General features: G+C 37.2%; 1 protein-coding gene across 3 annotated transcripts in view; it reads left to right on the top strand.

Annotated features, from left to right (window-relative positions):
• RELN (reelin) overlaps nucleotides 1-17,415 on the top strand; it is a 372,425-nt gene that overhangs the window by 168,326 nt on the left and 186,684 nt on the right. For all 3 annotated transcript variants that reach the window (XM_036429656.2, XM_036429655.2, XM_036429657.2), the window contains exons 7-8: nucleotides 162-258; nucleotides 4,711-4,762. In XM_036429656.2, the coding sequence (XP_036285549.1) occupies nucleotides 162-258; nucleotides 4,711-4,762 (149 nt within the window). The remainder of the gene's footprint in view (nucleotides 1-161; nucleotides 259-4,710; nucleotides 4,763-17,415) is intronic.

Genomic DNA, 17,415 nt, shown 5'->3' with positions numbered 1-17,415 from the left:
TCATGGTTCCTTAACATGTCACAACACAAAATACTATTGCTTTTCTCAAAATGTTGATTTGAACTGAATAGCAGTTACTATTATATCTTCCCTTACCTGAGCAATAAACCACTTTGTGCTACTTAGTTCTCAGACCGGGGATGCATTCTGTGTTCCCACAGGGTTGAATGTCGCAACTGTGAGATTGGAGAACAGTGCGGCGCCATTATGCACGGCAATGCTGTCACCTTCTGTGAGCCATATGGTCCAAGAGAGTTGGTAAGTGCATGTTATCTGTGAACATTATTTCAAATATATTGTCTTTACTGAGCTTTTTGCCAACATCTTCCTATCATGGGGCTTTTAGTAACAGATGATATTTTCACACGTTATGTTTCAAATTCATTAACTTTAAAAGTGGTCAAATAATTAACTTCCACACTAAAAAGAGGGACAATATGGGCAAAATATGAGTGACATATGACATATATTACACATATATCTACATATATTTAAATTATTTTATGACTTCACAAGTTCTTATATTAAGTTTTACTCCTAAATTTATTTTCTCCTCGCAAGCCAGAAATGTTAGATGAGCAATTTTGTCACATGATTTTTAAACGGAGTTCCCTAATCAGAAAAACGTAATGATTTTTTTTTTAAGTGAAAGAGTACAGTGAACAAACCAGTTTTTTAAACTTGTGGTTTATGCAGAATTGTTCAAGAGCATGTTACTTTCTTTTAATTAATAGTGATGAGACTTAGCTTGCCAAAGATCATTTCTTACATTAGATGTGAAATGACACTTGAGCATCCTCAGTTGAAAACAATGAAACCACTAGCCATCAGCATGTGGCTAATGAGCCTGTTGTTCCTTGATACTTCTTTTTGGCATGAAGAGTCGTTCATTTCACATTCTTGAAAATGAATATAAGGCAAACGTTATATTATTCTGGCCCAATTCCTCTGTTCCTCCTACTTTTCTCACAACATCTCTTCTGCTTTTGTCTTGAACTTTAATGCTTCTCCTTTTCTTGCCCCATCTTCCTTATCATGGGGCTTTCATAACAGCTTATACTTTTCACCCCGATGTCACACATTGTATTTCAAGTTCATTAACTTTAAAAGTGGTCAGGTGACTGGCTACCATGCTGAAAAAAAGAAGGGGGGGGGGTGTTGAGGAACCTATCTAGGCAATTAAAAGAAGATTTAGTTATAAAAATGAGAAAGTCAATTAATTTTTATAACATGGTTCTTATTTTATGCTGCTTGAGTACCCCTTTTATGGCAATGGATACATTTAATTTATTAAAGATACGAGCCTCAGAACATTGATAAATTGAAGAGGTTTTAGTTGAAATTAGAACACAAACAGAATTAATTGGATGTAAATTAAAATAATAGATGCTCATAATTCAAGGCTCACACGGTGGTACAGTATTCCTGCAGACAAATGTGACTGGTACTGCAGCACTTCTTGAAAGAAACAGATGTGCTAGTACATTTAAAATAATGTACCATGACTGAATTAATTTTCTATAAACCTTAAAACAAAATTAAAATTTTATCATAGTTAATTGAGCTTAAAATAAATGCCTATTTTAGAATGTTCTCCCATTCAGTAATATTTATGGAAATGCTTGGCAAATTCTTTTTTGTTTATATTGATTAATAGGAAATAAGCATATCTAAGAATATAATTTTAATTTTCAGTAATTTTTATACTGTATTATTGTCACAGGAGCAAATATATACTTATTACCCAAGCTGTGTTTAAAGAAGACAGATCAATCACATGAGAAATGAGAAACTCAGGTGTTGGTTAACATGCTATTATGTCTACTCAAATTCAGACATTTTCATGGTGCTTCAAAGCTGAATCCAATCAAAACTGTTCTACATGAGAATAGATGGAAGTTATTAGCCTCAAACTTTTTAAAAAAATATGCCTTCTTATTTCTCTTAAATCAGATTCTTACTGAAATTGTGAAACAAAGAACCATGCTGCAAAGAAAATTACTAAGCTAAAGCTTTGTCTTTTAAAATGAAAAAGAGCATCTCCATTTTGAGAATTTAGTCAAATGGCCATTTCATTTTTATTGTATTTTTTTTAGCCAGAGTTAATGAGAGGCAGCATCTTCTATCACATAGGCACACGTACATTTCTGCTTTCACTGCTGCTGTGCTGTATGGCCCTCACCCATTTATTCAGCTCACTGAAGTCTCCATATTTTTGGTCCTGGCAGCTAACTTTATTTATTCGCTAGTCTGAAATAAAGTTAATGAGGAATGACTTACCCACCCCTTTAAGAGAAAATATGCTTTCTCGGGGCTTAAAACAAAATTAGTTATGTTACCCTCCATTTAAAAAAAAAAGAAATTATTTATTGAGTTATTCATATTTGGGGATACATTTAGCTACAAGGATGAGTTTGGTCTAATATATCAAACTCAATAACAATTTGCAATAAAAATTTAAGAAGTGCAGAATGAACAGCCTCAGCCTTCAGTGAATTCTTCAGATTCATTTAGTGATCATAACAATGTTCTATCATTTGGAATCTATTTGATTGTTTAAGAGTACTAAGATTTGATAGAAAAAAAAGTTCTCTGCCAAACATTCATAGTTGCTGTATTATTTTTCTGTACTTTCTGTAGCTGAGAATTTTACTAATAAACTAAATGGGTAAATGTACAGAAATGAGATCAGCCACTCTACCAGTCCTTAGCTTTCCTGGTGAAGAAGGGAAAAAAATGTAGAATCAATGACTAATCGAAGTCTAGGGTCACCCTCAGTTAGCACATGTAATCTGAAATTTGGCAATAATTCAAGCAATCTGCTCTTTGCTAGCAGAGGTCACAGCTGTGGAACTTGATCACGCAGTTGAAACAAGCATCATTTATTGCACCAACAGGGCAGGACTCTAGTATATTTAATGCATTAATGCGCTATCAGTAGCTTTTAACTTATATAATGCCATCATTTCAAAGAACTTACATTCAGGAGTGTTTCATAACTCATCCAGGAATCTATTCAGTTACATAAAATCAGAGGGGGGGAAAGAATGTTCATTCAAATTTGGTGAAAAATTTTAAAACTTCCATGTACTTCATTGAACTTTAACATCAGATTATTGAAGTAGAAACGTGTGAGGACAAATAGTTGGACATAGTTTAAAAACTTTGGAAATCAGATTTCTTTTAAAGGAATCTTGATAAGGATTGCTTAAAGTAAAATTCATTTTACTCTCATGACTGGTGAGGGGAATGGAGTAGGAAAGAGAGTCCTGGGCATGGTGGACCAGTTTTCCTTGAGCAGACAATCTGTGATAATGAGGGATTTAGGTGAAATAGAGAATTTCCTCTGACACTTGACAGCAGTGATTTCTGCGGTGGTTAAAATCAACTAGGCGCTGGTACCTGTACTGATAGCTGGACAACTTGTACAGTGCCTCCCTTGCTCTTTCCTCATGACCCTTCCTGCTTCATTAAGTTTTAATCCATGTATGTGAAGCACACGCTCAGTCATCTTTCCGAAACGTGTTGTAGAAGCAGAATCTTTTGATATTCACATCTCAGCTCCATCTGTCAGAACAAGAGGCTTGCTCAGTCTTCTGTCCACTAATTCACACTGCAATTCATGCTTTGAGTATCTGTGGACATTTCTGCAGTTGTGGACTTAATCACGAGGGGCCTAACAAAGTGCAGGGATAAGGCCAGAATGTCATTGTGGTGTCTGAGAAGGGAAAGTAAGACTGCCTACTGCTACTGCCGCGATGAAAACGCAGACACTTTCTATTTTTTAGGGTTCAGCGATGGGAGGTGTTCCATACCTTAGCTTACAGGGTCAAGAACCCAACAAAAGAGTTGTTGAAAATGAGAATCTTAATTCTTATTTCATTTGAGCTTGTATGAATCAAAGTCAGGGCTCTGAAGAATAAATAAGTAAAAAAAAAAACTTTTCAGTTTAAATTTTTAAAACATTAATGCACCACTTCTTTTTCAGAAAGGGGGAAATTATGAGACTAAGGGGAACTATTAGAAATGTGTGGGAAGGTTATTTTCTAGGCCCATGTTTAATTACTTTTTTTTTGGGGGGGGGTGACAGTTTTATTGAGAAATAATTTACATATTCTACAATTTATTCTTTTAAAGCATACAATTCACAGCTTTTTATTCACAGAATTGTGTGACCATTGCCACAATTAACTTTAGAACATATCATCACCCCCAAAAGAAATACTGTACCTGTTAGCTGTTGTAATTTTATTTACTTTTCAAAATAATCCTTTTCTCCTCATTTGGTCTTAATTTACCTCCCAGTTCGGGGTTGTGAACCTTTTTATGACATTTGCTCTGGGTCCCAGATCTGCTGATGTAGGATGGAGGGGAGGGGATAGTGTGAGTGGAGGGGGCTGTGTTAGAGCCTTCACAAGATTAAGATGAACTGGTAGATTGCCTACAAGCAATTTTCAACATTTATTAAGAAATACAGTAAGAGTGCCTCAGTCAGGGTCTCACAGCTTTGTTTGCCACAGAGAAACAAGATAGATGTGTGTTCAGACATTTCAGTAAAAGTAAACTAACCACTGAATAAATACCACCTCTGTTTATGGCGTCTTCCTTCCCTCTTCCCCCCCCCCTCCACCCTCCCAACTCCTCTGGATGTCTTTCACCATTTTCTCCTCCTCTCTATCTTGTCTTATTTTGGTATGTTTCTTCTTCTAGATCACCACAGGCCTCAATACAACAACAGCCTCTGTGCTCCAATTTTCCATTGGTAAGTGATTTTTAGCAGTTATACCAATTTAACTTGGAAATGTTTGTTTTAATCATAGTGTTCCATTGGAATTACAGTGCCAAGTGCTTTTAAATTTAGAGAGTAAGTCTCAATATTGCAGTAAGTAATTTAAAACATTTTTAAAAGTGAAATTTAAAAAATGTTTAAATGCTACATTCTGGTCCCATTTCTCTCCTACAGCCAATTATATTTTAAATGATACATACAACCCAAAACATCCTGTTCTAGCAGAATTACCTTGCTAATTATGTTTTGCTCAGGTTAAGATTGAAAACTGCTCAATTTCCTGCATTCTTACTGATAATGAAAGAGATCATTTTTGGTGGCTGAGAGAAACAATTAGGGCTTCCTGTTTGACACAAATAATCTATGTTTCATTCAGATGTGGAGAATTAAAAAATGGCTCTACCTGGCAATATTTTTAAGTGTTTTTGCATTAAAACTAAAAATTCCTACCCAAAACATTTGGTAAAATAAAGTATCTTTGATCAAGTGTTTATAGCTTTGTTGTTTATCATATTACTTTCCACTCTAATTTTCATAGGCATATAGTAATAATAATATCTGTAAATTTCCAAAGGGAATGTTCTAGATAAAGAAAGACACTGCCTTTTAGATGGAAGCTAGCTTTATTGGTTTTGGTGCCATCACATGGAAACCTTCTTCTGACTCGAGAATTGGGTCAACATCCTCAAGTATCTACCGTCTACTCCCTCCTGTCTTTGGAGATCCACCATTAGTGAAAGGACTGTTTCCTTCAATGACCTTTTAGTCCTGCTTACATGTCCGTGTTCTCACAGTCAGGGACCCATTGTGGTTGATTGTGTTTTCAGCTTCTGTATGTATTACATGCTGCTTACCTGGCTACAGTGTGTGTTATTTCCCTCGCACACTAATAACATTACCTACAACGACTTATAGACTATTTGGAAGTCCATGTGCAGTCAGCAGACAAAGTATGAGTCAAAACAAAATAATGAGTTTGTTTGAATATTTTCTTTGATCTGTTATCAGCAAGCTTTCTATCATGAGCATGTACATGATATTTTTATAATCATAAAAATTACAGTTCATTGTTTTAAAGTTCTGGTGCTACCAAACAAAGTTTTAAACCTCCAGCATGACAGGCAAGTAATTTAGAGATCCTTAACCAGGAAAGATACGTATAAATTCACTAGGCTTTGAATATAAAAAAAATAAGCTGAGTAATAGTTTCCTTTTTATCTGTACTCCAAGTATTTATTCTTCCTTTTTTGTTAGACCAATGAATATTAATTTCAAATTTTACCTGTTAGCAGTTAAAGAACACAAGAGAATCCACTGTAAAATATATGCATCACAGTTCTATTAGTACTTTAATTTTATTCAAGGTAAGAGAGATCCCAGCACCAATTAAATTATCCTTCTTTGAAGGAAAAACAAAGGTCTGTTTTTTTTATAATAAGTGGTAAAGAATATACTGTAGAGCTGGCATGGATTCTTTATCTCCTCACTTTTCAGTAGCACTCTACCATGAACAATAGAGATGAATAAAAAGGGCCAAACAGGGGAGTTATTCAGAGAATACAGTGTTTGCTACCCAAAACTCAAAACTCAGAACAAGCACCCCGCCCAAGGAATTGGGACTAGACCCAAACATGTGACTAGCAAGAGCCCTGGACTTCTCCACAGTGCTGCAGCCTGCCGGCCAGAGAGTTGTTTATTATTTAAAGCTTGAATTTAAAGTTTAGGTTAGAAGTCAGATGAGAAACAGAGTCAGGGAGAAAAGAAAGAGTGTGGGAGGGAGAGAGAGCGAAAATAACTAATAATATACTTAGAAAGTTTTTTTGAGTGTCAGTTTCTGAATCAAAAGTGAAAGTTTAGCATGTCATTATTTGGGATGCAACAGAAAATATTTAATGAAAGAAATTATAACTTTTTGCTGAGGAACTTCATTAGGAAATTTGCTTACTGAATTTTGAGAATAAAAATTCTTGGGAACTGAACAGATTTGGGTGGTTAAGAAACAATGTAATAGCAAACCATTAGCTGTGTGGTGTATGGTGCTGAATGGTAAATAGAGGATAGTGGGCAAAACTTTGCAGCAATAGTTTTGTGTATCTCATTATGAGTGCTTGGAGTAACATTATTGTGTTTCTATGGATGGTATGAAGGTAAGACTTAGGCACGCACACAAGTTTGAAAAATGTCATCATTGTGTGTATTCATCCTGGGTTTTTTATAAGCCCTACAATAACCAATACCAAAATAGTGGCCACAGTTAGATAGCCATTGCCTTTACAGTCAGTTCAAAATTATATTGAGTGTGTTATAAAAGACATTATACATCAATACTTCAACATTTTGCATTTATTTATGTATTTATGTGTTATGGAATTCTCCAAATTTATACTCATAATGTGGTTACATATAGTCTGTCAGATTTAGTGTCACTCCTCAGGAAGTTCTTTTTTTTAATATTTTTAAATTGATTTTCGAGAGGAAGGGAGAAAGATAGAAATATAGAAACATCATTGATCCAGCTGCCTCATACACCATCCTCCACCCCATTGGGATCAAGCCTACACTCTGAGCATGTGCCCTGCCGGAATTGAACCAGCAACCTCATGGTTCATGAGTTGATGCTCAACCACTGGGACACACCAGCTGGGCAGGAAGTCCTTTAAGATGTTTAATTTTTATTGTTTAGTGTGATAATTCAGATGTAACATAGGAATTTTCTAGGGGATTCTATCATTACTGTTGGCTTCAATGATGAATTATGTTTATATTCATATATAACCACAGTTGAATATACTGTTGCCCTGATGTTTTTATATTGCTCTTGTAAACATTTTCAATTACATGACAAATAAAACCCAAGAGTATCAAGTACCTCAGAGATATGTATACAAAAATTTCTTGAATTACTAAGGAGTTTCTCAAATAAGTTCTATTGTCCTAATGCCCTCCCAAGTCTCCTAATATATATGTGTGTGTGTATGTGTGTGTGTGTATGTATGTGTATATTATATATTCCTTTACACATACATATACACACATAAATATACAGACTATTTGATCTAAATTAGTTTTAAAGTTAAAGCATCTTAAAAATGCAGTTCTATAAACTGCATTAGATGTTATCCACATCTAAATCATCTTGAAAAGTGTCTCAAAATGTTCTCAGTATAACTTTTCATTTTTCCATTCCAATGAAATATCTCATATCTATTTCTGTGCTGAGCTATTGATCTCTTACAGTCCTCTCTTGATTCATTAGATTCAACTTGCGGAATTTATGGTTGTAGCCTTAGGGGCATTTACCCATTTCCTTTAGATTTCCTTTGGGATAGGAAGAAAAAATTGAGATGATGCCCTTGTAAACCATTATCTTACAGATGCCTCCAAACTCTGTTTTGCCAGGCAGGGCACTGTGCCCAGGGGAAGTGCTAGTAGAGCTTTGTATCTGTCATCCACTTAAGAAATCACTGAATATCTGCTGTGTATCCAGCATTGATCTGAGCTAACTTGAACAATGAAAAGACAGTGAAGTGAGGAAACCAAATGTTTTTACGGTAGCTGGCAGTGTGGTCCAAGGTCAGATGAGCACAGAACACGAACTCTCTAGAGACCTGCCAGATTGTGATAAGTAGAGATGGGCATGTGTATAGGTCCCCATGGTGACAGACCCGAGCTAGGTCTTGCAGGGTACAGCAATTCAGGGAGTCTTCTATTTTCTTGAATTATAGATGTTGCCTAAGGATACATGGGAATTCTCAAAGTTAAGGGGGATTTTTACGACTCAATCTGCCAGGCTTGTTCCTAATATATTGTTAATGTGGTAGAAAAGGTCTCTGGGCTCTTACTTGGCTCTGCAAGGATTTGCTCTTATGGATTTGATAGAGGGAAGTTGGGGAGGGGACAGGCACAACACTTGGGGCCAACAAATCCATAGGCTCTTATCTTTGGCAGCATGTTATAGACTATCTACTTGTCAAGACTAATAGTTTCATTCAATACAATTAGCAATGTTGCAGAATAAAAAAATAAAGAAAGAATCTCTGAAAGCCAACAGCGTGAGTCACTGGAAAAGACCCAAGTATTCCATGTGGGAGACAGAGTGACACAAGCAAAGGTTAGGATGGGGATGTGAGTGCCCTCCTAGAGCAGAAGGACCAGCCAGGAATAGCTATGAGCAGGGCCAGATAAAATTGTGGTTGTCTGAAGAGTTCATTTGCACCGGCTGGGGTTTTTTAAACTTATTTAACTAGGCAATAGAGGTCAGAAAAAATGGCCTCTTTCACTCTTGAGTAGTAAAGAAATATATGCATGTTCAAAATATCCCAGCTCTCCTCAGATTAATAGAATTCATCGGCCAAATGGGGCTGAAAGGTAAAGCATTTAAAAACATATGCCATGAAGAACAAATAGTTTAGCTTAGAAGGTAAATCTGTCTTTTCTATCATGGTATTCTCAGCCCCTAGCCCAGGGACTCAAACTAAATAGCTGATCATAAATATTTCTTGCCTTAGTGACAAGTAACTATTACAGAGACATTTGTAATAGCATGTAACCAAGTGCTAAATTGGGGTGATGCAGACATTTCATGACAAGAGAAGATTTTGGGAAGGTGATATGAGGACCTCAATCAATGGAAAACATGACCCAGAAGGAAATGAAAAATCAACAAAAAATTGCTTGTAGTGAAGCCAGTAGACAAAAATATTATCCATGTGTTTACCAGCTTGTTATCATTGAACTAGCTGGAAGCTATTATTTGTCCATAACATGTAGATTAGTACTTCTTTTTTTTTTTACTTGTAAATATCATGAAGATTTGGTGATGTGTGTGTCTATAAGAGAAAGTGATTAAATCATAAACATTTTATATTTACAAATTGAGATATAAAAATATTCTTAGCCTGAATTCTCTTATGCACTATTTGTGCTGCGGAGTCTCTGAGGTAAATGAGTGCTACTCATTTTGTATGAGTATATTTTGAAAAATAAAAACTAGAAAATTGAAAAGGTATTCTTATTGGTAAATTGAAAGATTGATTTGTAAAAGAAACCTGGCATTATTTTTTCTCAAAAAACATAAAATGAATAAAATGCCACTTGTAAGAGGTATTATATTGCATTCAGCAGAAAGAAAGCAGGTTTTCCCCTCAAGCTTAATTCATATCCTTCTTAATTACTCAGAATAGATTCAATAGAGAAACTCTCCCTCAACTCTTTTAGAACAGCTGATTCAGAGGGAGGAGAAATTGATGCCTCCATATCTTCATATGAATTATTGCTCATTTCTTCTATAAACTTACTGAAATGTATTTCAAAATCAGACTCTCATTGTTTTCATGAGTCATTCTCCTTGGTAAGACCTTGGGGAATTTATTATAGAATAGTGAAAACCTCTTCTGGAAACATGAAAATCTCCAAGTATGAGACTAACAAAATCTCTGATGATTTGAGTTCAAAACAAATGTAAGTAAAAACAGAATTTTAGAAAATTTAATGGTAAATGTAGTTTAATATATATGTTTTATAAGGTTTAATGTGTATTTTATCTGAGTGTAATATTCTTGGATATAGGAGATATTAAAATAAGTTTTGCTTATGATGGTTTTTAAATATGTTCCTATTGATTTCAGAGAGATTCCTAGAGGGAGAGGGAGAAAAAGATAGAAACATCAATGATAAGGGAGAATCATTGACTGGCTGCCTCCTGCACAACCCCCACTGGGGATCAACCCCAAAACCTGGACATGTGCCCTGACCTGGAATCAAACCATGACCTCAACCACTGAGCGACACCAGTCAGGTTACTTATCATAATTTTTAGATCCTCAATTATCTATATTGACACAAAGCTGAAATATTTTTATGTGGAACATTTCTATGTTATCTAAATTTAATAAATAAAGGTTTGGAAGACATAATTCAGATTATACTGATTCTTTATCCTGAAGTTGACATATTCCCTTTTAATGTATATTTTTAAAAACCAATTAACCTCACCCCAAGTTCTTAAGCCCTATTTTAAATAATAAAGGAGGATATCACAAATATTATAAAATTCTGCTAAGCTTTTATTAAAAAAATTGAGATTTTGTTCATTAGATTCTACCTATAAGTGAAATCATTTGGTACTTGTCTTTCTCTGACTGACGGATTTCACTTAGCAACTTAGCATAATGCTCTCCAGGTCCATCCATGCTGTCACAAAGAGTAAGATTTCTTTCTTTTTTATGGCCAAATAGTATTCCGTTGTGTAAATATATCACAGCTTTTTTATTCACTCATCAGTGGGATGATGGACATTTGGGTTGCTTCCAAATATTGAGTATTATAAATAATAAAAAGGGGGGGGCTCATGTACATGAAAAACAGAGTGGTGGTTGTGGGGCAGAGGGAAACAGGGTAAGGTGGAGATGGGGTATAGGGGGGATGAATGGTGATGGACAGAGATTTGACTTGGGCTGATGAACACAATACAGTATACAGATGATATGTTGTGGAATGGTGCACCTGAAACCTGTATAATTTTGTTAACTAGTGTCACCCCAATAAATTCAATAAAAAGGGGAAAAAAGATGATTGAGATTAGTTACAAATTTTTTGAATTATTAAAACTGATATCTAGTTATTGTTACATGAATTAAAATACAGTTTGAGGGTAGATACTATGCCCTTTCCCTTTTGGAATATTTAATTCGTTATCACTCACCTTGATGAGGCTTAAAAGATAAATGTCAGTAATTCATTCATAAATAAGTTGTACTAATATTTTTGAGGGCCATTTTAATAGCAGCAAACCACAGGATGAGAAGAAGTTGATCATTGATACCGACTAAAGGGTTTCTTCTCCATGAAAACTCATCCCATTGCCCAGCCTGATGTCTCTGAATCCCCACTTCCTCTGTGTTTATTTTATGGTACTTATCTCACTCTGCTTTGATTTATCCAGTGGCCATTTCTGCATATCTACTTCCAAGCTTAGATATTTCTTTGGGGACTAAGAAGTGAAAAATATTTCTCTTTGTAAGTAAAGCTGAGTTTTGCTCATAACTAGAACTAAATAAATATGATCTGGATTTGATGAAAGCCATAGATTAGAAAAGGGATTTAGTGTGTTCCAAATTGATGCTTATTGCTATTCCTATTGTTGACTGCTGAGACAAGAAGTGCTCTGAATGAACTCCGGGGGCGATATTAGAACTTGATCTGAGGCAGAAGTTTTCACTTTCTTATCCTTCAAGGACTCCTGATCAAAGATTCTTCTATGGGAGAGATCTTTAGAATGTGCCATATATATCAGAATGTCCCTGCATCCACTGTGTGGAAAAGGAGAGCCAAAGGCACTGCCCAGCCTTCAAGGAGTTTATTATCCAACAGGTAGGACGGGAAGTTCACATGTGAAAAACACATATACACAAAACAAAGGCTAATTAAGGTTTGCAGATGACAAATAGTGAGAGCACAGCCTGCTGGAAAGTCCCGGACAAAAGCAAGTCCAGAGGCAGGAGTTTGTGGTTTGGAGTGTGACTGACAACAGCAGGCATGGCAACTGTCCAGAGAGTCAGCATCACAGCAGAGATTAGATGATGGCACTCTGCAGGAAGACATGGCAGGGGCCACCCCAGACCTTGAGACCAAGGTCAGAGCCAGCACAGCGCTAGAAGTAGTAAGGCTGTCTTCAGCTTGCTGGGCATGATACGTAACACCTGCTGCCTAAGGTGGGAATGGGTCCTCTAGAAAGTAGGCCAAGCATGAACAGACACTGAGGTTGGGTTATATGGCCTTGGCTCTAGGTAAAGGAGGGCTGCTGGGCAGGGAACCTGGCAAAGCCTACACACTTTGCATTTTTTCTCCCTGGATTTCTCCCATCTGAGGCTCTCTAGAAAGTTCTATGCTGTGGGCTTGGGAGGAGGCTTGCACAGGGTTGGGTCCCTACAAGTGGCTGGAAATGCATGGCAATCTATAGCTTGAAAGAGAATTGGTGCCTTTCTCTCTCGTGATAGGAGTTGCAGTGACGAGGAAGGATTACAAATATTTTGGAAGTGAGGAAGCAAGGCTAGGACTGAAAGGGAGAAAGGTACAAAAGGGGAGGGGGACAGATGTTCCTTTCATATCCTGTGGTCATTGTCCATCTGCCATAAACTGGAAGAAGTCACCTAATGAGATTTGGGGATTTCAGCCAAGGAAGTGACTAAAGGGCAAAATATTAAGAACAATAAATCACATACTGTCACATTTACTCAGAAAGAAAGGTTTGCACACCCAATAGCCTACTTACTAACTAAGTACGTCAAAACGGAAATTATTATGAGTAGCCTCATTTTAAACTTAAACAAATATAAAACAGAAGCTGAAGAGGTATTGCTTTTACAACCCAGCTTTTTCTCTACATTTCATGAAAGAGGTCTTTCAAGTTTAGAGGGAGCATGTTTTTAGTGTAAGTAGAGAATATTTTAGAGGATTTTTACTGTTCTTTTTTCTTTGACATCTCTTAATCCTTCATATCAGTTGTTAGTAAATGCTTAAAATGGAAATTTTACTTCCATATAGTAGTCCTTCTTACAACACTGTCGTTGATTTCTGCAGTTACAAATATGCTGAATTCCCCCCAAGGGTACTTTTGGGTGAGCAAAACAGTGGTAAACTCTAGAGTTCCATATTCAAATAATTGGATGATTGATGTCTTGGGACAAAGATACATATCCGGTATCTAACAGTTTGGTTCCCTAAGCCAACAATTTTCATAAGAAAACAATGATTCATCTCAATTTCAGTCATCGTATTTTTTACCAAAATTAAATTCACTCGCGCTGGACAGATCCAAGAGCAATTCGAGGATTTCCTCTTGTGCAACGTGGAACTGTTCTTAATTAAAGTCATATCTGTGGGCGCCTTTCAGTCACAATTCCCATCCCTGTCATTTGGCACCGAGAGGCCCTGGGATGCTTCCTGCTCAGGCTGCCACAAAGCATTCTCCAACACAGTAACCATGTACTCCTTTCCTGCCTCTGACCCGTGAGTCAGAGGGTTGCCCCTGTGGCTACAACTCCTGGACTTCTGCAAGGCATGAGCTGCTGTCTCTGTGCAGGTGCAGGCCAGGCGGTTTGAGCCTGTATTTTATGAGATTCTGAAGCCGCTCATGGCAGGATGTGTAGGTACAGTCAAGATATGGGGACAGAAGCTAACAGAATGCCTAAGAGGGGCCTCGGAGACTGGGCACAGCCAAGAGGAGCATTCCCGGTTCAGCCATTCTCCAGGCATTTACTTCAACAGTGCTGAGAACTGGTAAATAGTCACATGGGGCCACCTTCTCATCTTCCTAGGTAGATCTCTGCGCCCCCTCCCCCACCCTCCGTCATTTTCCTTGAACCCTATATTCCAAATTACTCCAGAGATAACTGATGTACAGGAAGGTAATAAGTGACAAAATCAATTTCCTTCAAAGGGTATCAGGCAAGAAGCTTGCTCACTACTAGAGCACACACTTGATTATGTTTTTTAAAAATGTACTAAGTAATGGAACAAATTTACATATATGTAACTATACATATACATATGTGTGTGTGTGTGTGTGTGTGCCACATTACAAAACACTATGTACAGATACATAAATTCTTACAAAGCTTAGGTTTTGTACTAGGGGAGGAATAAAAGAGACATGAAAACTAAGAAACATGTTAAACCAGTTATCCTGGAAATGAGGTTATTATATGCTTAAACTTAGGTACAGTTCATCAGGTAGTACTTCTGTACTTGCCATATTATCAAGATGTTGCTCTACTTACAGTAGATGACTGATGCCATGGGCTAATGCCCTTAGGACTTTTCTGGCAAACTCAGTCACAAAGGAAATTAAAATCTAAGTGTAATTTAATCATTGTTCTATTGATACATCACTGTTGCTACTGGAAAATAAACATGCACAGCTGCCACCAATGAAATATTTGAACAAAAGTTTGTAAAACTATAAAAACATTAATAATCTGTATGGTAATTGTCCATGACTTGCTTGTGGCAGATTTTGAGGAAGAATGAATTGCAAAGTAGCAAATCAGCTTTGTGTTTCTTGATGCTTTTGAGTACAATCTCTCAAACAAAACAAAACAAAGGATAAATCGCCAGAACTGCTTATTTCAAGTTGCTCATCATCGTTTGCACGATATAGAACGAGGAAGTCTCTTTCTTGAATGCCCTAAGATCCCCAGGGAGTGTGTCTAGATTTTGAAGCTTCTCCAGCAATTCCCCGTTTATTCATTGTTCTTTCCATTCACTACCACCTTGGGTTCATGGCCCTGATCCATCCATCTACCTTGGAAAGATGAAAAGATGCGTTGATCCTGTGATGACTTGCACAGGTCACAGCAGGGAGTTCTAAGTAGCCGGATTACATCCATTCCATAACTTAATTATCTTTCCGTATCAAATGCTGTTGTTTCCATGCAGCTCCTGGAGCCCTGTCTGTCTCAGAGGTCTGAGTTTTGAGTAATGGCAGCAGCAGCCCTTGAGCTGCCAGAATCCCCAGCAGGGGTCTGTCCAGACACTCCTCGAGCCTTCAGTATTTATGGGCACAGCTCCGCAATCTAGAGACATGATTTCAGATTGTACTTTTCTCCATCTATAAATTCTGCACGCTCAGCTCTCCTCCTCCCGTGGCCCTGTGGAACATTTAAAAAGGCAGCTTGTTTTTCAGGCAGTGCTTTAAGGAAAGAGGCTGCTACCGGCAACCACTGCGGAACCCCCCAGGAGGATAGTAGCTTCTTCTATTGTTTCTGTTCTGATTTACTTGAAAAGCCCTGGGCTTGGTGGAGAAGGGCATAAATAAAACTAACCAGGTCTTGAGAGACTAAAACCATAGATGTATCCTTCTACTACAAAAGTAAAAAGAAATAGAGAGGGCTGCTGGAGATAACGGCTCAGAAATTCCTAATCTGCAATTTCATATTACAAAAAAAAAAACTCAGAAAAACAATAAATCTGTTTGTTTGTTTTTCATTTATATGATAGCAAAGCCACACATGATCTGAATTGGTTTGGCAGCCATAACTGGCTGTAAATTATTTAAGGCTATTCATAATCTTTATTTTTATTTTACTACTTTGAATCTTTATGTATTTTATTGCAGAAATATTGTGTTATATAAGAGGTCCAGTGCATGAATTTGTGCAAGGGTTGGGTCCGGCCAGCCTGTCCTCAATCAGGGCAGATAAGAGCCAGGCCTGTGGAGAGGAGGACATGGCAGGAGGTTGGCTCCCCGCGATTGATCTGCCGATGGGGGAGGGGGAGGTTGGACTGGCTGCGGGGAGGGGCCGAGGACAATTGGCTGGCAGCACCCCACAACCCCTAACCCTGATTGGAGTGGCGGGGACTGACTGGGGTTGAGGCTGGCCATAGGGAAGGGGCTGTGGGTAGTTGGGTGTTCCAGACACTGGCTTTTCATATATATAGATATGGGATATGTACCTCATCACCTTTCTGAAATCTTTAATTAAGTAAATAATTTGGATCCTGAAGTTTATCTAACCTCAAAGGATTATGGACCTCTTGGGCTATTGTTCTGAAGAAGGGAGTAAGTCTTGAATTCTTAACAGAAGAAATTACTAACATTTCTATTTTTGAAATGGCCTTCATTTTACATCAAATCAAGCTATTCTTTAAGTTGTTTGTTTTTACAGCAACTATCCAAGAGGGATGGGATAAAAGGAAGACATTTATTCATGAATTTTAGAAACTTCTTCCCTAGCAGGTATTTGTAATCTCCATCCATATATATTATGGTTAATGGGCTATTACACAATGAACAGCTTTACAATATGCTTATTATGGGCTTCACTGATTTGCACTTAATTGCTGCTTTTCATGTGCTTGTGTATTTGGGCATTATAAACTTTAACGGCTCTTTCAGAGTCTCCCAACCAACCCTTCATAGAATCACTCCAGTTAACAAATCCCAGAAACTACAGGTTCCCTCTGACATGAGTCCCTGAGGTTCATGAGGTTCAACGTAGTTCTCATTCAGGTTCATCTGCAACACAGCCCAAAGATGAATGGCGTGTTTCTAGTGTAAGCAAAAAATTACTTAAACATCATTTCATCAATGTTCATTCAGTTGTAATGTGATCATTTCTTTTTTAAGAATATTTTAATTGAGCCAACTCTGCCTTAGGTAATAGAGAAGAAATTTATAGCTCTTATTCTCTTTTCAGTGTTGTCCTGCATTAAAATATATGTGTCACTTGAGTGTGCCAAGCTAAGCAAATTGGAAAATGAACTACGTAGTCTGGACTCTATGCTTCACGACCTGTGATTTAAGACACTTATGAAATGCAGGAATGCATACACAGAACATGCTTTGGACAGGACTTTTTAAAAATTTTTATTTAGTATTTTGTTACTCCTTCCCTGAGGATATTTTCCCCATTGATTTTTTTAGAGAGAATGTAAAAGAGGGAGGGAGAGGGGGAAAGAGAGAAAAAGAGAGGGAGAGAGAAACATTTGATATGATGTTGATTCATTGCCTCCCACATGCACTCCAACCAGGCCAGGGATTGAACCTGCAACCCAGATATGTGCCTTTGACCAGGAAGCAAACCCATGACCCTTTGGTGCATGGGCCAGCACTCTTAAGCAACACA

Source organism: Pipistrellus kuhlii, unplaced genomic scaffold (genome assembly GCF_014108245.1).
Source record: "Pipistrellus kuhlii isolate mPipKuh1 unplaced genomic scaffold, mPipKuh1.p scaffold_m20_p_10, whole genome shotgun sequence".
In the NCBI taxonomy this organism is placed as follows: Eukaryota; Metazoa; Chordata; class Mammalia; order Chiroptera; family Vespertilionidae; genus Pipistrellus; species Pipistrellus kuhlii.
Note: the sequence above shows the minus strand (reverse complement) of the source record. Positions and strands in the feature narration are given on the sequence as shown.